At 39.3% G+C, this 20,741-nt stretch overlaps 1 protein-coding gene across 1 annotated transcript in view; it reads right to left on the bottom strand.

The window, feature by feature from the left end:
- Nucleotides 1-20,741, bottom strand: part of EPB41L4B (erythrocyte membrane protein band 4.1 like 4B) — a 267,526-nt gene that overhangs the window by 15,816 nt on the left and 230,969 nt on the right. Inside the window, exons 21-24 of the mRNA XM_016423826.2 lie at nucleotides 20,114-20,261; nucleotides 19,142-19,219; nucleotides 5,282-5,398; nucleotides 3,769-3,837 (exon numbers count right to left, since the gene is read on the bottom strand). Of these exons, the coding sequence (XP_016279312.1) occupies nucleotides 3,769-3,837; nucleotides 5,282-5,398; nucleotides 19,142-19,219; nucleotides 20,114-20,261 (412 nt within the window). The remainder of the gene's footprint in view (nucleotides 1-3,768; nucleotides 3,838-5,281; nucleotides 5,399-19,141; nucleotides 19,220-20,113; nucleotides 20,262-20,741) is intronic.

The raw sequence follows: 20,741 nt of genomic DNA, 5'->3' as shown, positions 1-20,741 counted from the left end.
AGGATCAGCTAACGTCCAACTTGAAGTGGGCGGCATGACACCAAAGCAACTAGAACTCGCTGCCTCTGATAGAAGCAGCTGGTGAACCCACATTAACCATGCCGCCACCACCTTTGAAGATGAGCAACGTCGACATCTTGTTGCTGCGCGTGAATGCTGCCACAACCGCACCTCCCGTAACAACTGGCGTCCCATGCCCCATGTGCCACAAACTGTGCGCCTCAGCCTTTGGACTTCAAAGCCACATGAGGGTACACCATAGATGAAACTGCACAAAGACAATTGTCATTCTTGATCACTGAGAGACTACCACTAACTAACTAACCCTAATAATCTGAAAAGTGAAGGAGTCAGATTAGAAGACCTCTTCAATATCTTCCAGCTCTAAGTCCTATATATGCTGTTCTGAGTCTATCATTTATTTCTAAACATCTTAAAATAGTGTTGGGTCAGACTGCCTCTTCATCACCCATTTGTTTTACAACCTGTAGAAAGGAGTTTGCAAAATGCAAGAAGAAGATGCAAGACCAAAATTCCATTTGGTACACCAAGGAGTGGGACTGGGCAGAGAGACAGGAACTGAAAAAGCAGCTAACAGTTGGTACTGGACTCCTATGGAGATGAAAGCTGTGTCCTGCTTTCTGCTCTCAAGATACTGAGAGGGTAGCTGGTTTTGTATTCCTTGGGTGGACCAAGGAAAAGCCTGCTTCCTGCTTTTCACACTACAAAGAGAAACTGGATTTATTCTGGAGGTGCTGACATCTTTCTCTGGATCAAAGGAGGACTCTTGTTGTGAGAATCCCTTAGGACTCTGGATTGGCTTTCCCTTACCAATTCCCTCTCCAATTTAATTAACCCTTTTGATTTCAGATTAGAAATCTTAGTAAGTGAATATCTGGGTGGGTAATAGGAAATTGGTTCCTCATCCCATCATTCCCTTGCCCTTTTTGTTAATAAAACTGTTTTATACAATTGTGTGATCCCTTCCTTAAAACCTTCTCTTCCCCCAAATGCCCCTATTTCAAACCTGACCTTGCTATATCCTGAAATTGTTCTTTCAAAGTTCTCTAAGGCTCTCCTCATCACCAGATTTAATGGCCTCGTTTTCAGTTTTCATCTTCCTTGGCCACTCTGTTGGTTGGGATTCTGTTAGTCGCCTGCTCCTTCTTGAAATTCTGCCTTCCTTCGGCTTCTTTGACATTGTACTCTCCTGTTCAGACTCTTACTTCCCTAGTTTCTTATTTTCTTTCACGATGGTTCTTCTCCCTTAATACACCTCTTAAATATTCTCATTCCAACATGCCCAGCAAAGCTGAGTATCATCATATAATAAAAGAAATGGTCATTTAGAGCAATAAAAGATTTTTTAATATTCTTTTTTTTAAAACCCTTACCTTCCATCTTAGAATCAAAACTGTGTATTGGTTCTAAGGCAGAAGAGTGGTGCTAAGGGCTAGGCAATGGGACTTAAGTGACTTGCCCAGGGTCACACAGCTGGGAAGTGTCTGAGGCCACATTTGAACCCAGGACCTCTCATCTCTCTAGGTCTGGCTCTCCATCTATTGAGCTACCTAGCTGCCCCTCTAATATTCTTGAAGAAAAGGCCATGACTAAATGGTAAATCTGATATACAGAATAAGAAGAAACATAAAATGGTAACATGAAAGACCAATTATAAGGGACTCATTGTAGTCAAAATATTTTTTTTCATATGGAAAAATGGTACGTTTAAGCCTTAAGAATGATATCATTAATTGGGTGGTTTGAAAAAGCATTTATAGATAGAAGCTTTTGCAATTGAATTGAACATAATAGAATGAGTTTAAAAATAAAATAAAATTGGATGGGAAGGGCAAAATAAACAAATAAAGAAATATTCTCATTCTCCAGGGTTATGTTCTTGGTCCTTTCCTCTATTATCCTTGGCAAGTTCATCCACTCCCATGACTATTATAGCATCACTGTTACTATATATATTGTTTTGATCATTTCACTCCATATGTATGTATTTGATTTCTCTGGAGGCATATAGGTCTAGTGGTAGTATTGCTACGACAAATGGAATATGCACAGTTTAATGACTTTTGGGCCATAATACAAATTGTTTTTAGAATGTCGAGTCCAACTCAGAGAGCTCTATTAAGAGTGCATTATTGTGCTTGTATTCCTGTAACATCTCTATTAACTATGATTTCTTTTTTGTTGTTGTTGTCATCACATTCAATATGGTGAATATGAAATAAAAACTCAGATTTGCTTTAATTTTCATTTCTCTAATTATTAGTGACTTGGAGCGTTTTTTTCATATTTGTTGATCGCTTGGATTTTTTCCATTCCTTCTCATATCTTTTGACCACTTGTCTATTGGGAAATCTTGTTTTTATAAACTTGAATCAGTTTCTTATTTGTCTCAGATGTGAGAACTTTGCTGTGGGGTTTTCTCTGAGTTACCTGTTGATATTTTGTTTCTACAAAACCTTTAATACTTAGTGTAATACTAATTGTCCACTTTGTCTTCTGTGATCTTCTCTGTCCCTTGTTTGGCCATGAACTATTCTCTGTCTTCAAATATCACCTTTCTTGCTCTTGGCTATATTTATCTGGCCACAGCCTTTCTCCTGGGCTTTCAACATCCAATTTTAACTGGAGGTCAGCCAGAGCAACTGTTGGTGTTTTGCCTCCATTTACTCCTCTACTGGTAGCTTAAAGTAGGGTCTCAGAACAAGAAAGTTCTGTCATTTCAATTGTGCCAGATTCTTCATGACCCCCTTTGGGGTTTTCTCAGCAGAGATACTAGAACACTTAGCCATTTCCTTCTCCAGCTCATTTGAGAGATGAAGAAACTGGGATGAACAGAATTAAGTGACTTGCTACAGCCAGGGTCTGAATTCAGATTTGCCCTCAAGAAGATGTCTTCTTGACTACACAACTAACTGCCCCACTTTGTCCCCGTTTACTCCATCTTCTGGAGGATGACAGTAGGGTTTGAGAACAGTAAAGTACAGTTTCAGATCGCAAGACATTAGTCTAAGGAATGATTTGCCTGTGAATCAACTTTTCATCCCTTTCTTCTGATGGGCTCAACAAGCTTAGAGCAGGTTCTTGTTCTCACTAGCCCCAAAGAGTACAAGGTCACCTTGTTGATAAAGCCTTCCCTTACATCCCAGATAGAAGTAACCTCTTCCCTATCTTTTGAAGTCCTGTATCATTTTATTTATACTTCTCTTAATGCATCCGTAAATTCTGCTATATGTTATAATTAGAGTTCTTTCTTTTAGCTGATTGTAAGTGCTGTGAGGGCAGGGTGTTACTACATTTTGTTTACATCTTTAACCCCATAATACAGGAGTCAGGAGACAGCTAGGCTGCTCAGTGGATAGCATGCTGGGCTTGGAATCAGGAAAACTCAATTTCTTGAGTTCAAAACTGGCTTCAGACATTTCCTAGTTATGTGACCCTGGGCAAGTCACTTAACTTTGTTTGCTTCAGTTTCCTCATCTGTAAAATGATCTGGAGAAGGAAATGGCAAACCACACCAGTAACCTTGCCAAGAAAACCCCCAATGGGGTCTCAGGGAGAGTAGGATACAAATGAGACAACTGAAAACCAAACTGAAATGCAGGTTTTCTGAAAAGTCAAGCACTCTTTCTGCATTTGGATGGTGTTTAACTGACATTTGCCATCATTTTCTGAAATTCTATTTTTGGGATAGAAGAGAAGCGTTCTGTTTTGGTGATAAACACATTTTCTGTTCCAGTTTCTACTTACAATTAGCTGTGGTGCTGTTGTGAAAGGATCAAGAAATGGATTAGATGTATCAGCAGGGAATGTCTTTATCTTAAAAAAAAAAGATAAAGAGAAGAATGTTATTTTCATAGCACAAAACTAAAGGCGAAATCAAGTATTTTAATCCATAGCAATATGTTTGAGAATGTAAAACTGAATTGGTCCATGATAGTGAAAAAACCAAACCATAAAAGTCAAACTTCAAAACATAAATATAATTAAATACTCAAAGAACAAAGGTGAAGAGGTGGCTTCATCCATGCAATTAGACTATTGTGCAATCATGATAACGATACCTTGTTTTATATTTATGCTTACCTGTTAGGGAGCTGATGGCCGGTCTCACCAAAGACAATACCCTTCATCAGGGTTTTCTTCATTGTCACAGGGATTACCAGGCATGCTGGGTCCCAGTGGCAAGACAAAGTTTTCTATGTTGTTGAAAAAGTTCGCTCAAGAGTTGGGATAGATAATGAGGAAAAAGCTACTATTGGCTTTTGCCCCTTACTGAATGCAGTGTTCAGGGGCCCGGTGGTCCCCACAGTTCCCTGGGGGGACACTGAAATTCCCTGTATGCTCTGGAATGAACTGTCTGTAGGTAAATCATGGGCCATGGGGGTGGATTGGAGGGTAAAACCACAGTTAGGGCATTGAAACTATAGTTTCTTGATTTTTTCTAGTCTATATTCAAGAATGTTGGAATGGTTTTTATAGCCTTTTTATTTTATAGCCTATAGCATTATTCTAAGGGGTCAATCAGGATTGGGGTAGACCCAGACATTATGGATGGGCCAGGTCTAAAAATCATGAGATTTCTAGGGAAGTGGACTAGTTCTGGTGTTAACCCAGGGATTATAACACCCATTTTTTTGAAGGAGTTCCAAGATGGCCTCATTTAATAGAGCCTCCCTGGTTGTCCCCTCTTTCCAAATCCTCTTTGCACCAAAAAGGTCAGCCTGACCTTGCCTTTGCCTTTTGCCATCTAAACTCACGTCAGCCAGAACATCCCTGCAACAGACTTGATGCAGGTAGGAGGGAAAGGACTCCCAAAGGCTGCTGATGCCAGGCTGTGACCCATGCCCAACAGTCCTATGGGCTTCCCTAAGGCCACTAATTCTGTGAAAAGCAAGGCAACTGTTGTGATCCTCAACCCACCATCATACTTTGTTAGATCGACAGCATGAGATAGATGGATATATTCGAAATACAAGGAAGTGTTTATAAAGCAGAGAGGAGCACTGCCCCTCTCTCTGATGAGAATTGGGTAGGGGGTAGAGTGGGGCATGGGGTTCTCTCTTGGAAATGTGCTTTCAATAATTGCCCAAGATTATTGATAACTTAAAAACAAACTCTTCTTTCATTTTTGTAGTGAATATTAGCTGTGACTCCTAAGGTATGGCTTTTGTATCAAGAACCACGAGTGTTCCTATCCTTCCAGTGGCCACCTTTGCAGGACACTCTCAAGGCTGATGGGCTTCTACATAGCTATACCTACCAGCCTTGTTTTGATTGGAGGGCCCATGCAAGCTTCATTTTTCTCTTCTTTCATTTGAATAGAAATTTGAGGATAGCAACGAGAGTGTGCAGGATTTATGGCACTGGAGGACTCTGCCTGCTCATAAGGAGAGGAGAGAAGAGGAGGAAGAAGAAATGAGAGGAGAGGAAAGAAGAGGGAAAGGGAGAGAGGGAAGAAAGAAAGGAAGAAAGGATGGAAGGAAAGAAAGGGAGGAAGGAGGTAAAGCGCAAGAAGCATCCATCAACTTTTCCACCGCTCACATGTTGGACACTCTGGGGCTCCCCCCACTCCCTTGCTTCTCCCAGCTTGTTCCTGCCCTCCCACTTGTTTTCCTCCTCCCTCATTTCTCCTAGACTCTTCTCCTTCTCTCCAACTCACAGCTCATCTATAAACAAGACAAGATGGCAAGCCAACAACCCTAGCCCCTTCCCGTACCCAAATTTGGATGTCTACTGAAGGCTGTGCGTGTGCGTGTGCGTGTGTGTGTGTGTGTGTGTGTAAGAGTTTGAGTTAAAATACTATGACTTAATTCTAAGTTGTCGTTTTCACTTGTTTTCTGCATTTAGGTCTTTTGAATCTCCTTGAAAGAAAAATCTGTGTTGGCATTACTGATCTCCATCTTAAAGCGATAACTTGACTGAGGGAAGGGCCATCCATGCCTTTTCCAATTCTCTGTATTTCTTTTCCCAGGGCCCAAGACAGTGCCATGCGTATAGAAAAAGCCCAGGAATATTTGATGCATAGAAGAACAGATAGTAAAATTCTCTGATGTTAGGGCAGTGACACGTAGGTTTGTTTTTTTAATTTGACCAATTGGTTTTAGAAAAATATGTCTTTCAGCATTCAACTCAGACATTTATTAGGCACCAACTATATGAAAGGCACTGTATTGGGCACTGGGGCTACAAAGAAAAAAGCAGTGAGGCCCGACCCTCACTCAAGAGGTTTAATTTGTCTACTGGGGAGGATTTGGCAGGGATTCAACACATACACAAATAAATATGATATAAAGCAGAATGGAATAGGGCCAAAGGAGAGATACAAAGTGCTCTGGAAAAAATTGAGGTAGGAGAAAACACTCTCATCTTGGGGGGAACCAGGGAAGGCTTCACAGAGGGAGAGTTGCCTGAGGGGAGACCTGGAAGAAGAGAGGATTCCAGCAGGCAGAGATGAAGCACAAATGCGTTCCAAGCATGGGGAATGCCCTCTATGAAAGCAGAGTAGCAAGAGAACAGCTGGTAGTCTGGCTTATTTGGAATATATTGGGTAGAAGAACAAAACAAACTGTGGTTTGACAGGTAAGTTGGAGCCCTTGCTTAAGACTTTAAGCATCAGGCTAGAGAATCTGCATCCCCCCCCCCCCCCAAGGCAATAGGGAGCTTGGCCAGATCACTAGGAAGATTATTTTTGCTGTTAAAGGAAGTTTTGTTGCATTGAACTTGCTACAGAGAATAAAAATAAGCCTCCAATCAGAATTCACATTCATCTCTATCCAAGGAAATTTAAAAATCTTTTTCTTTTTTCATATAGAGCCTTAGGACTGTTTATTATTCCTTTAGATCACCAATTCTTAAGCTGGGGTCCACAGATCCCCAAGGATAGATTTTTAGGTGTGTGTGAACTTAGATAGGGAAAAGTATTACATCTTTATTTGAATATAATTAGCTTCCTCTGTAACCCTCTATTATTTCACGTACTCTAAAAATCATCATTCGAAGAAGGGGTCCGTAGCTTTGAATGGACTGCCAAAGGGGTTCATGACACCCCAAAAGGTTAAGAACCCCTGCTTTAGACTGTAGGCCCTGGTTTTTTCAAAGTTTTGTTATTGTTGCTGTTCAGTGATTTCAGGTGTGTCTGGCTCTTCATGACCCCATTTGGGGTTTTCTTGGCAAGGATACTGGAGTATTTTGCCGTTTCCTTTTCCAGTTCATTTTACAGATGAGGAAACTGAGGCAAGCCATATTGAGTGACTTGCCCAAGGTCACATAACTAGTAAGTGTCTGAGGGAACATTTGAACTCAAGAAATTGAGTCTTCCTGACTTCAGTTTTAATGGACAGAAATTCCTCTTTGTTTTTCATTTGGGAATAGATAAATCTTTAACATGCATCCCTTCAAATATACGGACTATATTCATGTTTTTAAAAATATATTCTACCCTGATTTATATCATAGAGATATATACAACAAAGGGCCCTTATCCTGGGCAGCAAAGAGATCCTGAGTGAAGATAGAACCTCTCTCAAAGAGTGGGAACATGGGTTGAAGTGGGGTGTGGGAGGGGACTTGGCATGGTACTATGGCACTGCTCTCCCAATCTTTACTTCCAAAGCACTTCTGTGATTTACCAGGGAGCACATTCCAATTCCTCTCTGCCTCAAGGGAAGAGAGATCCGGAATTGGGATTCTCCAGAGATCATTCAGCAAAGAGCCTCACAGAACACAAACTTCCTGGGAGGTGGACAAGTACAGTGAGTGGCTTCATGTTGTTTCTCTTTTCATTATTTGTCCTTGAGGACGCATCCATAGCAGGTGATAGGATTAAGAGAAATCCCAATTGGTATAACTGGGGACTCATGAAGTGGTCTAAGCCAATTTGGAAAGAAATTTGGAATGAATGCCTAAAAAGCCTTTAAACTGTAAAAAAAAAAAGGTTTGCCCAGCAAAACTATTGCTAGGTTGGTTTCTAATCCAAAGAGACCAAAGAAAGGGGGGAAAAAGATATATATGTAAAAAACTTAAACTATGTTTGCTAATAAGGCCATCATGGTAATGTGACGAGGCCAGAGGGCATTCTAACCAGGAAGAATGACCCTTAGAAACATTAGCTAGGTCTTTGTCTCCAACTGACTCTACTTGAGTATTCTCAGGAGCAATGACATAACTCATCTTGCCCTCAAAACTTGCTCCTCCTCCTAGCTTTGTTATTTCTGTTATTCTCACCCTCACCCACTCTCAGAATTTCACTGTCATGTTTATCTTTTCTCTCTCTTTCTCCTCACATCTATAAAAGCTTATGGATTCTATTTTAATATCTCTCGCATTCCATCCATCTTATCCACTCCCACTGCAAACCTCTTAGTTCAGGTCCTCATAGCTTCTTCCCTGGCTTATTTTAATAACTTCTTAACTGGTTTTCCAGTCTTTCATCTCCCTGACCCACCATTGACATGGCTGCCACAGTAATCAGATCATGTCAGCCTTCTTACTCAAAAAGATTTAGAGACTTCCTGTCGCCCAATGAATAAAGTAGAAATAGATCCTGGCCCACAAGGCTTCCCATCATCTGAATCTGGCCACCATATTTGTTTCCGATGGCTCCTTGTGATCCTGGGAACAATTCTCTATCTCCTGTTCTCTCCCATCACTACCCTTGCTCACATCATCCATCATAACTGGAATATCTCTTATCTTTGAAGTCCTTCCATTCCTTCAACCCCTAGGTAGGTGTCAGGCTATATTTATTTCTTTGGATGGGCAGTTAAGTAGTGCAGTGGACAAAGTATTGGGCCTGGAGTCAAGAAGAACTGAATTCAAACTAGGTCTTAGACGTCATTTACTAGCTTTGTGACTCTGGGAAAGTCACTTCATATGTTTGCCTCAGTTTACTCATCTTCAAATGAGCTAGAAAAGGAAAAAGGCAATATCTTTGCCAAGAAAACCCCAAATGGTGTCATGAAGAGTTGGACATGGGTGAAACTCACAACAACAAATTATTTGTTTATTCTGATAGAGGCACTACTCTCCCAGGTTTGGAACCTCAGAGTCAAGTCCCTCCATTGATTCTGAGGAGGGGGTCCTATGTTTTTTGTTTTCTAGTGTGTACATGAGCAATTATTTGGTACACCAAGGCATTCTTTGGATAATTATCTCAAGTGATGCTTATTGGGTAATTGTTGGACATGAACCAGTCTAGTCATTTCAGAAGGCAATTAGGAACTATGACTAAAATGCTATTAAATTATATCTACCTTTTGACCCAGTAAAACTACTCCTAGAAAGGAGAAGACCTATATGTGAAGCAGTTCTGTTTGTGGGTGGCAAAGCATCATAAACAGGAAGCACTCAATTGTTGGAGAACCGCTGTCGACAGAACTCTGATCAACATAACGACCACGAGGACCCATGATAAAAAACATAATATCCACCTGGTGATATAGAGGTGAAGGACTCAAGAATATAAATATTTACCTACCTGCTTATCTGTCTTTCTATTTTTCTATCTATTTGACCAATTCTGGAATTTGTTTTACTTGACTATATGTGTTTGTATTAAGTTTTGGTTTTTTGTTTTCTCAATTCAGGGAAAGGAATGGGAAAGGAGTTGGGAAGGAAAGAACATAGACCTAAAAATAAACTGATTAAAAAAAAATAGCTTATAGTATTGCTTAAAACCGGAACTGAAATAATTTCCCAGGGGTTTATCTTCCTAGAATCACTGAATCAAGGAATTTCACAGTTGTTAAAGACCTCATCAATCATCTAATCCAATCCACATCCCCAAAAGAATCCCTACTGACATACCCAACAGAGTGGCCATACAGCCTATTCTGAAAGGTCTCCAAAGAAGGGGAACCCACTGCCTCCCAAAGCAGTCCATTTTTCTTTGGGAACGCTCTGATTGTTAGGAAGTTTTTTCTTTGACTTCAAATCTAAATTCATTACTTTTCAACTTCTCCCCAATGCTCTCAATTTTGCCCTCTGGGAGCAAATAGAACAAGTCTAATCCCTCTTGCACATGCCCTTTAGATATTTGAAGACAAAATCTTGGAGTTCAAAGGAATGGTAGGGGCCATCTAATCCAACTTCCCACTCAGTGTAGATATCTCTTCAACAACTTCCCAGGGACCATCCATCCTTTCTTTGAACTCTTACATTGAAGGGGAAAATCATTACCCAATGAGTTACCATTGTTAAACAATTCTAATTTCTTGGACTAGTCTTTGCCTCACTATAATTTGTACTTCCCTGGTCCTAGCTTTACTCTCAGTATCTCTAAATAATGTCAAATTCTTCATCCTCCATCCTCTTGTCTCTCAAACACTGCTGGAAATTTTTTAACAAATAAGTCAGACTTAGTAAAATGATTTATTAAGCTGTTTTACTTCATTCCTTTGGGTGTTTGATTAGACAAGACACGATCAATGCTGACACAATGTGCCAGATTATCTGGGGTTTAACTTTCTTTGAAATAGTTTATAGGGCCCAGATCTCTTAATGTAAATATTTTTTTATTAACTTTATGGTTAAACTATATAGATTTATATATGTACAGTAGAATGTAAATTATTTATGAGTAGATTATTATTTCAATTATTAATTAATCATTTATTATTAATTATTATTTATTTTAATAATGTAAATTATTTATGAGTTCCATTTTTTAAACTTGTATCCCTACCATAAAGTACAGTCCCTGACATGATGCTTAACAAATATTTCTTAATTGATTGATTGACATGGCATGAACCCAAGGTCCTTCCTTCACCTTTCTGGTTGCCCTCCTCTGGACATTCTCAAGCTTATCAAAAGCCTTCTTAAACCATGGCATCCAAACTGGACATAATATTACAGACGTGATTTGAACAAAGCAGAGTACCACAGAAAAATCACTTTTCTTAATAAAGTCTAAAATTACATTAAGTTTCATGGTGACTGTATCATACAGCTGACTCATACAATACTGTTTGGGGGCTATTAAAGCCCTCATATCTTTTTCAAATGAAGTATTAATTAACTGTACTTTATCCATATGTATATGGATTTTTAAAAAAATCAAAGTAAAGACTTTACATTTAACGCCACTCAATTCTACCTTATTAGATTTAGTCCAATAATCATAAGATCATAGATTAGATCTGGAAGAGATCTTTGAGGTTATCTAGTCCAATCTTCTCAATAAAAAGTTTAGGAAACTAAGGCTTAGACAGATAAAATGCGTTGCTCAATATCACAAAATTAATAAATAACAAAGCAGGGACCTGAACTCAGGGTCCCTGATTCCAACTTGTTTAATCTTTCCATCACACCAAACTTCTTTCTTATCATACCATTTTGGATCCTGACTTTGCCATTCAGTTTGCTAGCCACCCCTCTCACCCTTGCATCGTCTCTCAGCTTGAAGATCATGTCTATTTAGTCATTGATTAAAAATGTCAAAAAGCAGAGGACCAAGCAAATATCCCTGGGGTATCCGACTAGTGATCTCTTTCTAAGTCAATGTGAAGCCCTGATGACTCTACTTTGGGTCCAGACATTCACTGAGTTTTCAATCCACCTAATTTTATTGTCATCTCATCCACATTAAGTAGGAGGATAAAAAAACATTAACCAGGATGCATATGTTCATAAGTTGATAAAAGCTGGTCATGCAGAAGATTAAATAACAATAGATAAAAACAAAATGATGTTATCCATGGAATGTTAAGAGACTTGAGGGAGGTTTCTGGCATGTTGGGTCGATCTATGAAGATTCCTTCAGTTCATGGGTGAACAAAGAAGAGAATTGAGCAGGATGCAAAAGCGTGAATGTACCACTAATAGTGTATCCCACATCTGTCTAGCCAAAAGGAATACATACTCCAGTGTTTTTGATATTCCTTTCCTGCCCTCTCCTTCCCACTTTTCAGTAAAGATTATACAGTTAGTAAATGGGAGGGCTGGAACTTGAATCAAGCCTTCTTGATTATAAAGCTGGACTTTGGAGTATGATTTTTTAAGAAAATTTAATGGGGGGGATCCTAGAGAAAATGAAAAGATAAGACTGGGGTTCTTACTTTAGAGAGGAGATTATAGTAATGACTAGCACATATATGTATATATATATATATAATGCTTTAAGATTTTCCAAATGCGTTATAAATATTATCTTTTTATCTGTATAGCAACTCTGGGAATTACCACCCTCATATTAAAGATAAAGAAACTGAGGCACAAGAAGGAAGGAGACAAATATATATTTAGTACTCATAAGGTGCCAGACACATATTATCTCATTCTATCCCTATAACAAACCTGAGAGGCAGGTACTATTATTATCCCTATTTTACAGTTGAGGAGACTAAGACAGACAGAGGTCAAGTAACTCTCTCAAGGTCACATAGCCAAGAAGTGTCTGAGGTTGGATTTGAACTCAGAACTTCCTGACTCCAGATCCAGTGCTCTAACCAATGTATTACCTAGCTGCCTTGATTATCTTTGAAGTTCTTGGGTAGTGACAGTAGAAGTCATGTTGTTGTTGAGTCGTCAGTTATGTCTGACTCTTTGTGACTCCATTTGGGATTTTCTTGGCCAAGACACTGGAGTGGCTTGCCATTTCCTTTTCCAGTTCATTTTACAGATGAGGAAACAGAGGCAAATAGGGTTAAGTGACTTACCTAGGTCACACAGATAAGCAGTGTCTGTCTAAGGCCAGACTTGAACTGAAGAATATGAGTCTCACTGACTCCAGGACTGGCATTCTATCCACTGTGCTACTTAGCTGCCCATAGTAGAAGTCATAAGGGATTCTTTGTTTTTGTTTCCTTTGGTGTTTCAACCAAAGTTCTAGTTTCTTGACACTTTAGCTCTATTAGCTGATCTCAGGACCTGCTTCTTGAGTCATTGTGTCAAGCATCCTAAGGGTTTGCCTGGGTCGTCTTGTACTCAACCTAGTTTGGCTTGGAAGGAGTCCCTTCACGCTGAGACTGGAGATGGCATTTTCATGCTGGAACAGGCTAGACAGGATCATTCAGTCGAAAGAACCTTCATGGTTATATAGTCCAATTGTTGCTCAGTCATTTTTAATTGGGTCTTACTCTTAACGACCCCAGTTGGGGTTTCTTGGCCAAGATTCTAGAATGGTTTGCCATTTCCTTCTCCAAAGCTCATTTTACAGATGAAGAAACTGAGGCAAACAAGGTAAAGACACTTAGCTAGTAAGTGTATGAGGCCAGATTTGAACTTGGGAAGATAAGTCTCCCCAACTCCTGACACTCTATCCACTGCAAACATCTAGCTTCCTGAAACCCAGAGAGGTTCGGGGATTTGCCCAAGGTTACACAGGACTGGGATTTTAACCAAGGCCCTTTCTCTCTGATCACGCTCTCTTTTCCTTGCACCATGCTGATAAAAGAGCTGTGGTAGTCTGGGCAAGGAATCAAAGTAGGGGCTCCCAGCTGGCAGATGTGCTTCTGGCAATTCCTAGAAGGAATGTCAGGAAATATAACACTCTCTTCAGCAAAAATCTGGACAAGGGTATTTGCTAAAACACAGCATGTGCATCATCCTAACTTTTAATAGTACTGGTGTGTGTGTGTGTGTGTGTGTGTGTGTGTGTGTGTGTGAGTGATTTTATTTTTGGTTGAGAGCTACATTTTTCTTTTGCTATAAAAGTAATATATAAAATCAAATTATAAAATAGAAAAAGTAATAATAGCTAACACTTAGGTTTTTCTTTAATTTCACCAAGTGCTTTACAAATATCATCTCATTTTATCCTCACAACAACTATGGGAGGTAGTTTCCATTGTTATCCATGTTTTACAGAAGAGGAAACTGAGGTAGACAGAATTAAATGACTTGCCTAGGGTCACACAGCTAATAAGTGTCTGAGGTCAGTGGGTAAAGTGCCAGGGTCTGGAGTTAGGAAGATTCACCTTTGGGAGTTCAAATCCATCTTAAAGGAAGAGAAAGACTGTTTAAGGTGGAGGTAAAAGGAATATGAAAGGACAGCTAGGAGGTAGAGTAGATAGAGTGCTCAACCTATCTTCCTGGGTTCAAAACTGGCCTCAGCTACTGACTTAGGCAAGTCCTTAATATGACCTTAGGCAAGTCACTTAACCCTATTTTTCCTCATCTGTAAAATGAACTGGAGAAGGAAATGGCAAACTACTTAGGTATTCCTGCCAAGAAAACCCCAAGTGGTATCATGAAAAATTGAACATGACTGAACAAGACAGCAATTTCTTTCCTCCAGGCCCATCACTCTGTCCATGGTACCACCAAGATGCTTAGTAAGCCATACCCTTTATCTCTAACCCCCAGCAAAGAAAAAACAAACAAACCCAAATCTACAAAGCCTAAAATTCCCTTTGCATACCTAGTTTAGTAAAGAGATATTTATTTTGTTTTCTGTTAAATTAGACAAATATGAAGAAGGGAATAAAACCTGTGACTATATTCTTAAAGACCTGCTTAATTAGAAATGGCTAAAAGTATATATAATTCCCCATTAAGTAGTATACAATGCATTCCCTATTCACACATGTGCTTTAGTGTTTATATGATTTTAGTAAGAAAAATCTCATGCAGTACTGGCTTAAGGGAAGTCTATTTTTTTCTACTGCTAGGCATTTCTTTATAGTCTCTTTTTTGTTTAATTGCTTCATGGGTAGCTAGGTAGATAGAGAGCCAGGCCTGGAGGTTGGAAGTCATGAGTTCAAATCTGGCCTCGGACACTTCCTAGCTGTGTGATGCTGGGTAATCACTTAACTCCCATTGCTTAACCCTTCAAGACAGAAGATGATTGGTTCTAAGAAAAAAGATGAGTTTAAAAACAACAGCAGTATCCATTGGACGCCTTCTACATTATTGACTTTGATCCCTAAGGATGACCTAGTGCTTGTTCATTCTCATTGTTTTAGAGAAGGTCTAAGCTCATAAATAAATTGCTTATTTAAAACTCCATCCTGTATAAAGACAGATCAGGAAGGTTCTTTCACAACTCTAGGTTGGAAGATTGCTAATTTTGACCTTTGATGCCAAGAGGTCCATATAGTGTAGATCTTGAAAGGAGTGGGGAAGGGGGTCCAATGGATTTCTGATGATTACATGAGTCATCATGCCCTTCCCTGCTGACCAGACAAGTTTCCATAGACAAAAGGATCCATGGAAATTCAGTGCCACTATATTCTTATTACATATATTTGCTATGTTAGGGCAAAGCAACCCTTTTTAAAAAAATTAACTATTCAGTGCTTTGGAAGTGTCTCATTTTACCCCATCATTAACTCTGAACAAATTGCCAGTATCAGCCCACCACTACTAGAAGTCTTCAGGGATTTTATTTGCCTGTGGAATAAAATTTAATCTCCTTAGCCCAGCATTCAACATTTTCCTTGATGTGGCGCCATCTTCCTTTTTGGCTTTGCTCACCCAGCATGTGAAGACTGCTTTGGCTGAACAGACAGAAGAAACCAATAAGAAGGTTCAACGGCTGAGAGGGCGATGCAACAAAGCACTGTGGAGTGCTTAGGGTGTGTTGGAGCACAAAAGACAACACGGCCATCCAATGCAGCTGAGGAAGTCTCCAGACGTAACAATTTTTCGTGCCATTGGACCCAGGCTTCCAACGCCGAGAGAGTGGGACTGTCTCTGTGCATTGACTTTTCCACTTAAATCTCCTTCACGCACAAGTGTTTTTGTGCACACTCATCTATCCCCACCCTCTTCAAGCCATATGAGGGTACATCACAGATGAAAGCGCACAAAGACAATTGTCATTCTTGGTTACCAAGAGACTACTACTATACTATACTCTTCTCCCTATACTCTTCACTTCAGGCAAACTATAATATTCTCTGGTTCCTAAAGAGGTCTTCAGCCACCATTTGTCTGTGCTTTTCTCAAACTTTTCCTTTCTAATTGACTTGTTAAATTTCTACCCACACTGAAAAGCCCATATCGAATGCTAGTTAACCTCATCTAGCACTCTCCAAATCTCCTGTAATAGTAACAGTAATAATGATGATCACTAACACTTACATACTACCTACTATGTACCAGGCACTGCACAAATATTATCCCATTTGAACCCTGCCAACAACCCTGGTAGGTAGGTGCTATTATTGTCTCCATTTTACAGATGAAGAAACTGAAGCAGAGGCTAAATGACTTGCCCAAGGTCACACAGGCTAGTAGAGTCTGAGGCCAGGTCTTCCTGACTCCAGGCCCAGAGCTTTATCCATTGCCCAGTGTTTCCCCATTGCCTCCCACTACACTTCCCATATCACTTTTGTGGACAACTCTCTAATGCATTTGCCATTTACCAGGTAAATTATAGTTCTCTTAGTATGTCACTCTATTGCCTCTAGTGGCTCTCTATTGCCTCTAGAATCAAACAAAAACTTCTTTTTAGTTTCTAATGCCCTTAACCACCTACCCTAACCCATATTTCCAACATCATTCGACATTATTCCCCCTCTAACATTCTACAATCTAGCAAAACTGGCTTTTTCTTTGCTCCTGACACACTACACTTCTTCACCTACCACCTCCAGGCTTATCACAGATTCCTTCTCACTTCCTCTTCATAGAATACCTTTCCTTTTAACTTGCACCTCAAGCACTGCCTTTTACGCAAAAACTTTTATGATTCCCTCAACTGCGACTGCTTTCCCTCCCAAAGGACTGATTTAACTCTGTATTTATTTGTATTTATTCTTCCTCTACCTTCATATACAGATACTTTCATCTGCATTGTCTCCTCATTAGGAGGATGCATTGTTTCCTGCAAGGACACATTATTTCCAACATGGCATTTGTATCTCTCATGCCTACTTCACTGCCTGTTAGTTGGTTAATAAAGATTTGTTGATGATTTCTTTCTTCTCATATTTTATTCCTCTCTCAGACTAGAAGATCTAGGAGAGAAGGGACAAAATGTGTACTTTGCCATCACTTTGCACAATCCTCCACACAAATTAAGTGCAATGTTTTTGATGAATGGCACCATTACATATGGGCAGCTTGGTAGTGTAGTGGAAGGCATTCAGAGCCTGGAATCAGGAAGATCTGAATTCAGATCTAGCCTCAGACACATACTAGCTATGTAACTCTAGGCAAGCCACTGACCTCTGTTTGGCTCAGTTTCCATATCTGTAAAATGAGTTGGAGAAGAAATTGGTAAACGACTCCAGCATCTCCATCAAGAAAACCCCAAATGGTGTCACCAAGAGTCAGATGTGACTGAAATGACTGAACAGCAATAACACCACCACCATCACATTAGTGCTTTATATTCAGGGGACTTACAACATTGGTGTGTCTTAGACTCATCTCCATTCTCTCAGTTTGTATAGGTTATCCATATTCATCCCTCTCAACTCGATGACCTCTAAAATCCCCTCTAATTAGAAATCTTATGATCTTTAGTTTTAATTATAGCAATAGCCTCTTAACCTATATTTCTTCCTACAGTTTTCCCTCCATGATTCCATTTTGCTCTGTTACCAATATCATCTCCCTCCATTTCTGAGGGGACTTGTGTTCTTCTCAACTTAAAAGAATCATCAAAGGCTCAGCCTACATTTAAAGAACCAGCTCTGCCCCACTGACCTTTCTATTATCAAGCCTGACATTTCAGTTCTTGACAAAATGGCCCCATCCATTTGAGCCACACACTCAACTTGGCCATTGTTACTTTCATGCCTTTATTTATGGTCTTATTTTAGATCCTGCTTTATTTAGGTTCCCTAGGATTCTCTCCCTTTCATCTCTAATTTTACTCCAACTTGTGCTTCCTTTAACACTTTGCTAAAAACTTGCATTTCTAAGAAGCTTCTGCTGTCCCGTTTTGATCATTTACTTTGAATCATTTTATATATTCCACATACACTATTATTATCCACACTGTTCCATGCAGATGTTTCCCAACCCAACTAGGTTACCCGCTCTTCAGAGCAGGGACCACATGTTCTCTCTTTCTTTGAGTCTTTCAGCACCTAGAAAAAAGATTTTGCATTTGGTAGGGTACAACCACATGTTTATTTTCCAGCCTACAGAAGTGTGGCCTCATTTATCTGAAAGGGAAACCAGCCTTTGTCTGTACCAAGTCTGGATAACTTCTCTAAGAGCCGGTAAGACCTTCTCTAAATGCCCTGTGGTCAATAGTTAACTATGCGATATGGTAATAAGTTAGTGGACATTTACTTTGGGTTTTGAGAATTTGTCAATAATTTTCAAAATAATAATTTTTAGTAAAAGAAAAACTTTATGGTGACCACTGGGGGAATAGCAATAGCTTTTATTTATACTTGATTTTGAAGCCTCATAAAGATAAATTGAGCACAGGAAGATTACAGGGCTTATTGATCCAGAGTTATGAGACTCTTCAAGGAATCTTATCAGGACTTATCAAGGACTTTTAGTAGAATACGGGATATCAAGGTCATCTCTGTGCCATACTTATCAAATTGCAAGGATGCTCCACAGAATTGCACTGGAGAAAGCAATCTACCTTCCTCCCTCTAATGAATGTGTGCGAAGGGCAGAGAGCAGGAAGGGGTGGAAGCAAGACCTGAGTGGGTTGGCTGAAAAGCAAGAGAGAATCACCAGATGAGCACTTGAAGCAGGGGAGTAAAGAGGTTGACTGCTGGGAAGATACAGCAGCAGATGGATAACTGGCATGCAGCAGCCAGAGAGAGGGGGTTTATATAGAACTAGGTCATCACACAGACACATGAAGCCAAGAAGCCGCAACACAAGCAGGGACGAGACCGACAAAGAATGGCTTAACAAGTGAACCTGCTGTGAGAAATACTGTAGTCATACTCAAATATGTGAAATATAATAAGACCCAGAATAGCTTCTTTCAAGGATAAGGGTACAAAGACACTGAAAGTGTCTGTCATAAATGCCAAAACCTAAAGGACAAATGCAGTCCTGGGAAGTTCTTGGAATGAAGGACTTCAACTTGTATCACTGAATGTATGTTGAATACAGCATTGAATTAACCTTTCCAAGAGGTATATCATGATTTACAATGATCCGGTATGTGTCCCATGCTTTGTGGCTATTCTCATTTGTAGAGAGTTTTCTTTAAAAAATAATTTTGCTTTAAAAAGCAAACCCTAAAATTTACCATTGGTGTGGCTTCTGTGAAATCCATCAAAAGGTCACCTGGTCCCAAGGTAAACACATCTCCTGTGTCAGAGGGACTCTAAAAAGGCAGAAAACGTTTCCAGGTCAACATTGGACCAGCATTTAAAAGTATAACATATACTGTACTCAATGAGAAAACTACAGGTTCATTCCACATTTTTGTCTTTTTTAATACTAGTGATGGTAAATAGGGCCAGTCAATATGACCTAGACTATTTGTGTAGATCAAAAAGTATAACTCATGCATTTAATCAATGTAGTTATTGTTTCACACACTAGTAGTGTGTCCCTGGATAAGTCACTTAACTGATGTCTGCATTGTTTTCCTTATATGTAAAATGGGGATCATAATAGGAAAGACTTCCCAAGGATTTTTTTGAGAATCAAGTGAGATACTCTTTGTAAAACTTTTCAAAACTTAAAACTCTATATAAATATTAGTTATTATTATATCTCGAGGGCATCATTTTAAGGAATGCAAATTGTTACTTTTGGAGATGAGTTCAAGCCTCATCTGTGTCATAAGCTAGCTTTGTGACCTTGGGGAAGATAATTTTTCTTGATTTTAATTTCCTCATTTGTATAATGGAGGTAGGGAATGATCTAAATGATATCTCTAATTCTTTCCAGTTTTAAGATGTTATGATTCTAGAATTTGACCTTAATTATATCTGGATAACAAAAACATCATAGATTATTGAGAAGTAGTGAGATAATACAGGTGAGTCAAAGTACAGAAGTGGCTAAAATTAATGTAATAAAAATGAAAGCTCACACTCTAGGTAAAATGCTGCTTTTTGTATATAAGTTTTAGCTTTCTACATTGTTCATATGGAATTAAAAAGGGGTAATATGATATGTCTTCTACTTCCTGTCTCTATATTCTGTATATTTACAGCATGATCCAGCATAGTCAGCCTTTTGTACACCCCTTTCCCTTCTTGCACTGTACCTTTGCGCGGGGTGATAGCTGGTTTTGCCCTTCTGACTTCTGAGGTGTGCTGATTTTCTGGGATGCTGGAGATGCTGGTGGTCCTGATGCTGTTGTTGCTATGGCAGCAACCAGGGCTGGAGGAAGGTCATCTTCATCACTGTGGTTACTGAAAGTACATGAAGCTCTGCTCATTACAACAAAGGGGTTTCCAAAGGAAGGAGATTCAAGAAGGATATGTCTTCACAGGGACTGACCCAGTTATTTTGTTCTGTTAATATTAACCAAGCAGCTTATAATTTTGTTCCAAAATTATTTTTAAAAGCTATTAACTGATGCATATAACTGGGGAAAAATAACTTTTAAAAAAGGCTATTTGCCATAAATAATCTCCTAGGGGGAAAACAAGATGGAATTTATTTATTTATTTTGCATTTTGCATGCTGGCTTATTTAGTTTGCTATCTTCAAGTGCATATAATTCTTTAATAATTGTACATTTGTTTTCAATCATTTTTAGAGCTGCATCTGTGTTCTTTTAAATATGTTTGTCAAGAATGATGGTATAGGGAAAAGCTGGGTAGCTCAGTGGATTGAGAGTCAGGCCTAGAGATGGGAGGTCCTGGGTTCAAATCTGACCTCAGACCCTT

Source organism: Monodelphis domestica, chromosome 7, assembly GCF_027887165.1.
Source record: "Monodelphis domestica isolate mMonDom1 chromosome 7, mMonDom1.pri, whole genome shotgun sequence".
Classification (NCBI taxonomy): domain Eukaryota; kingdom Metazoa; phylum Chordata; class Mammalia; order Didelphimorphia; family Didelphidae; genus Monodelphis; species Monodelphis domestica.
Note: the sequence above shows the minus strand (reverse complement) of the source record. Positions and strands in the feature narration are given on the sequence as shown.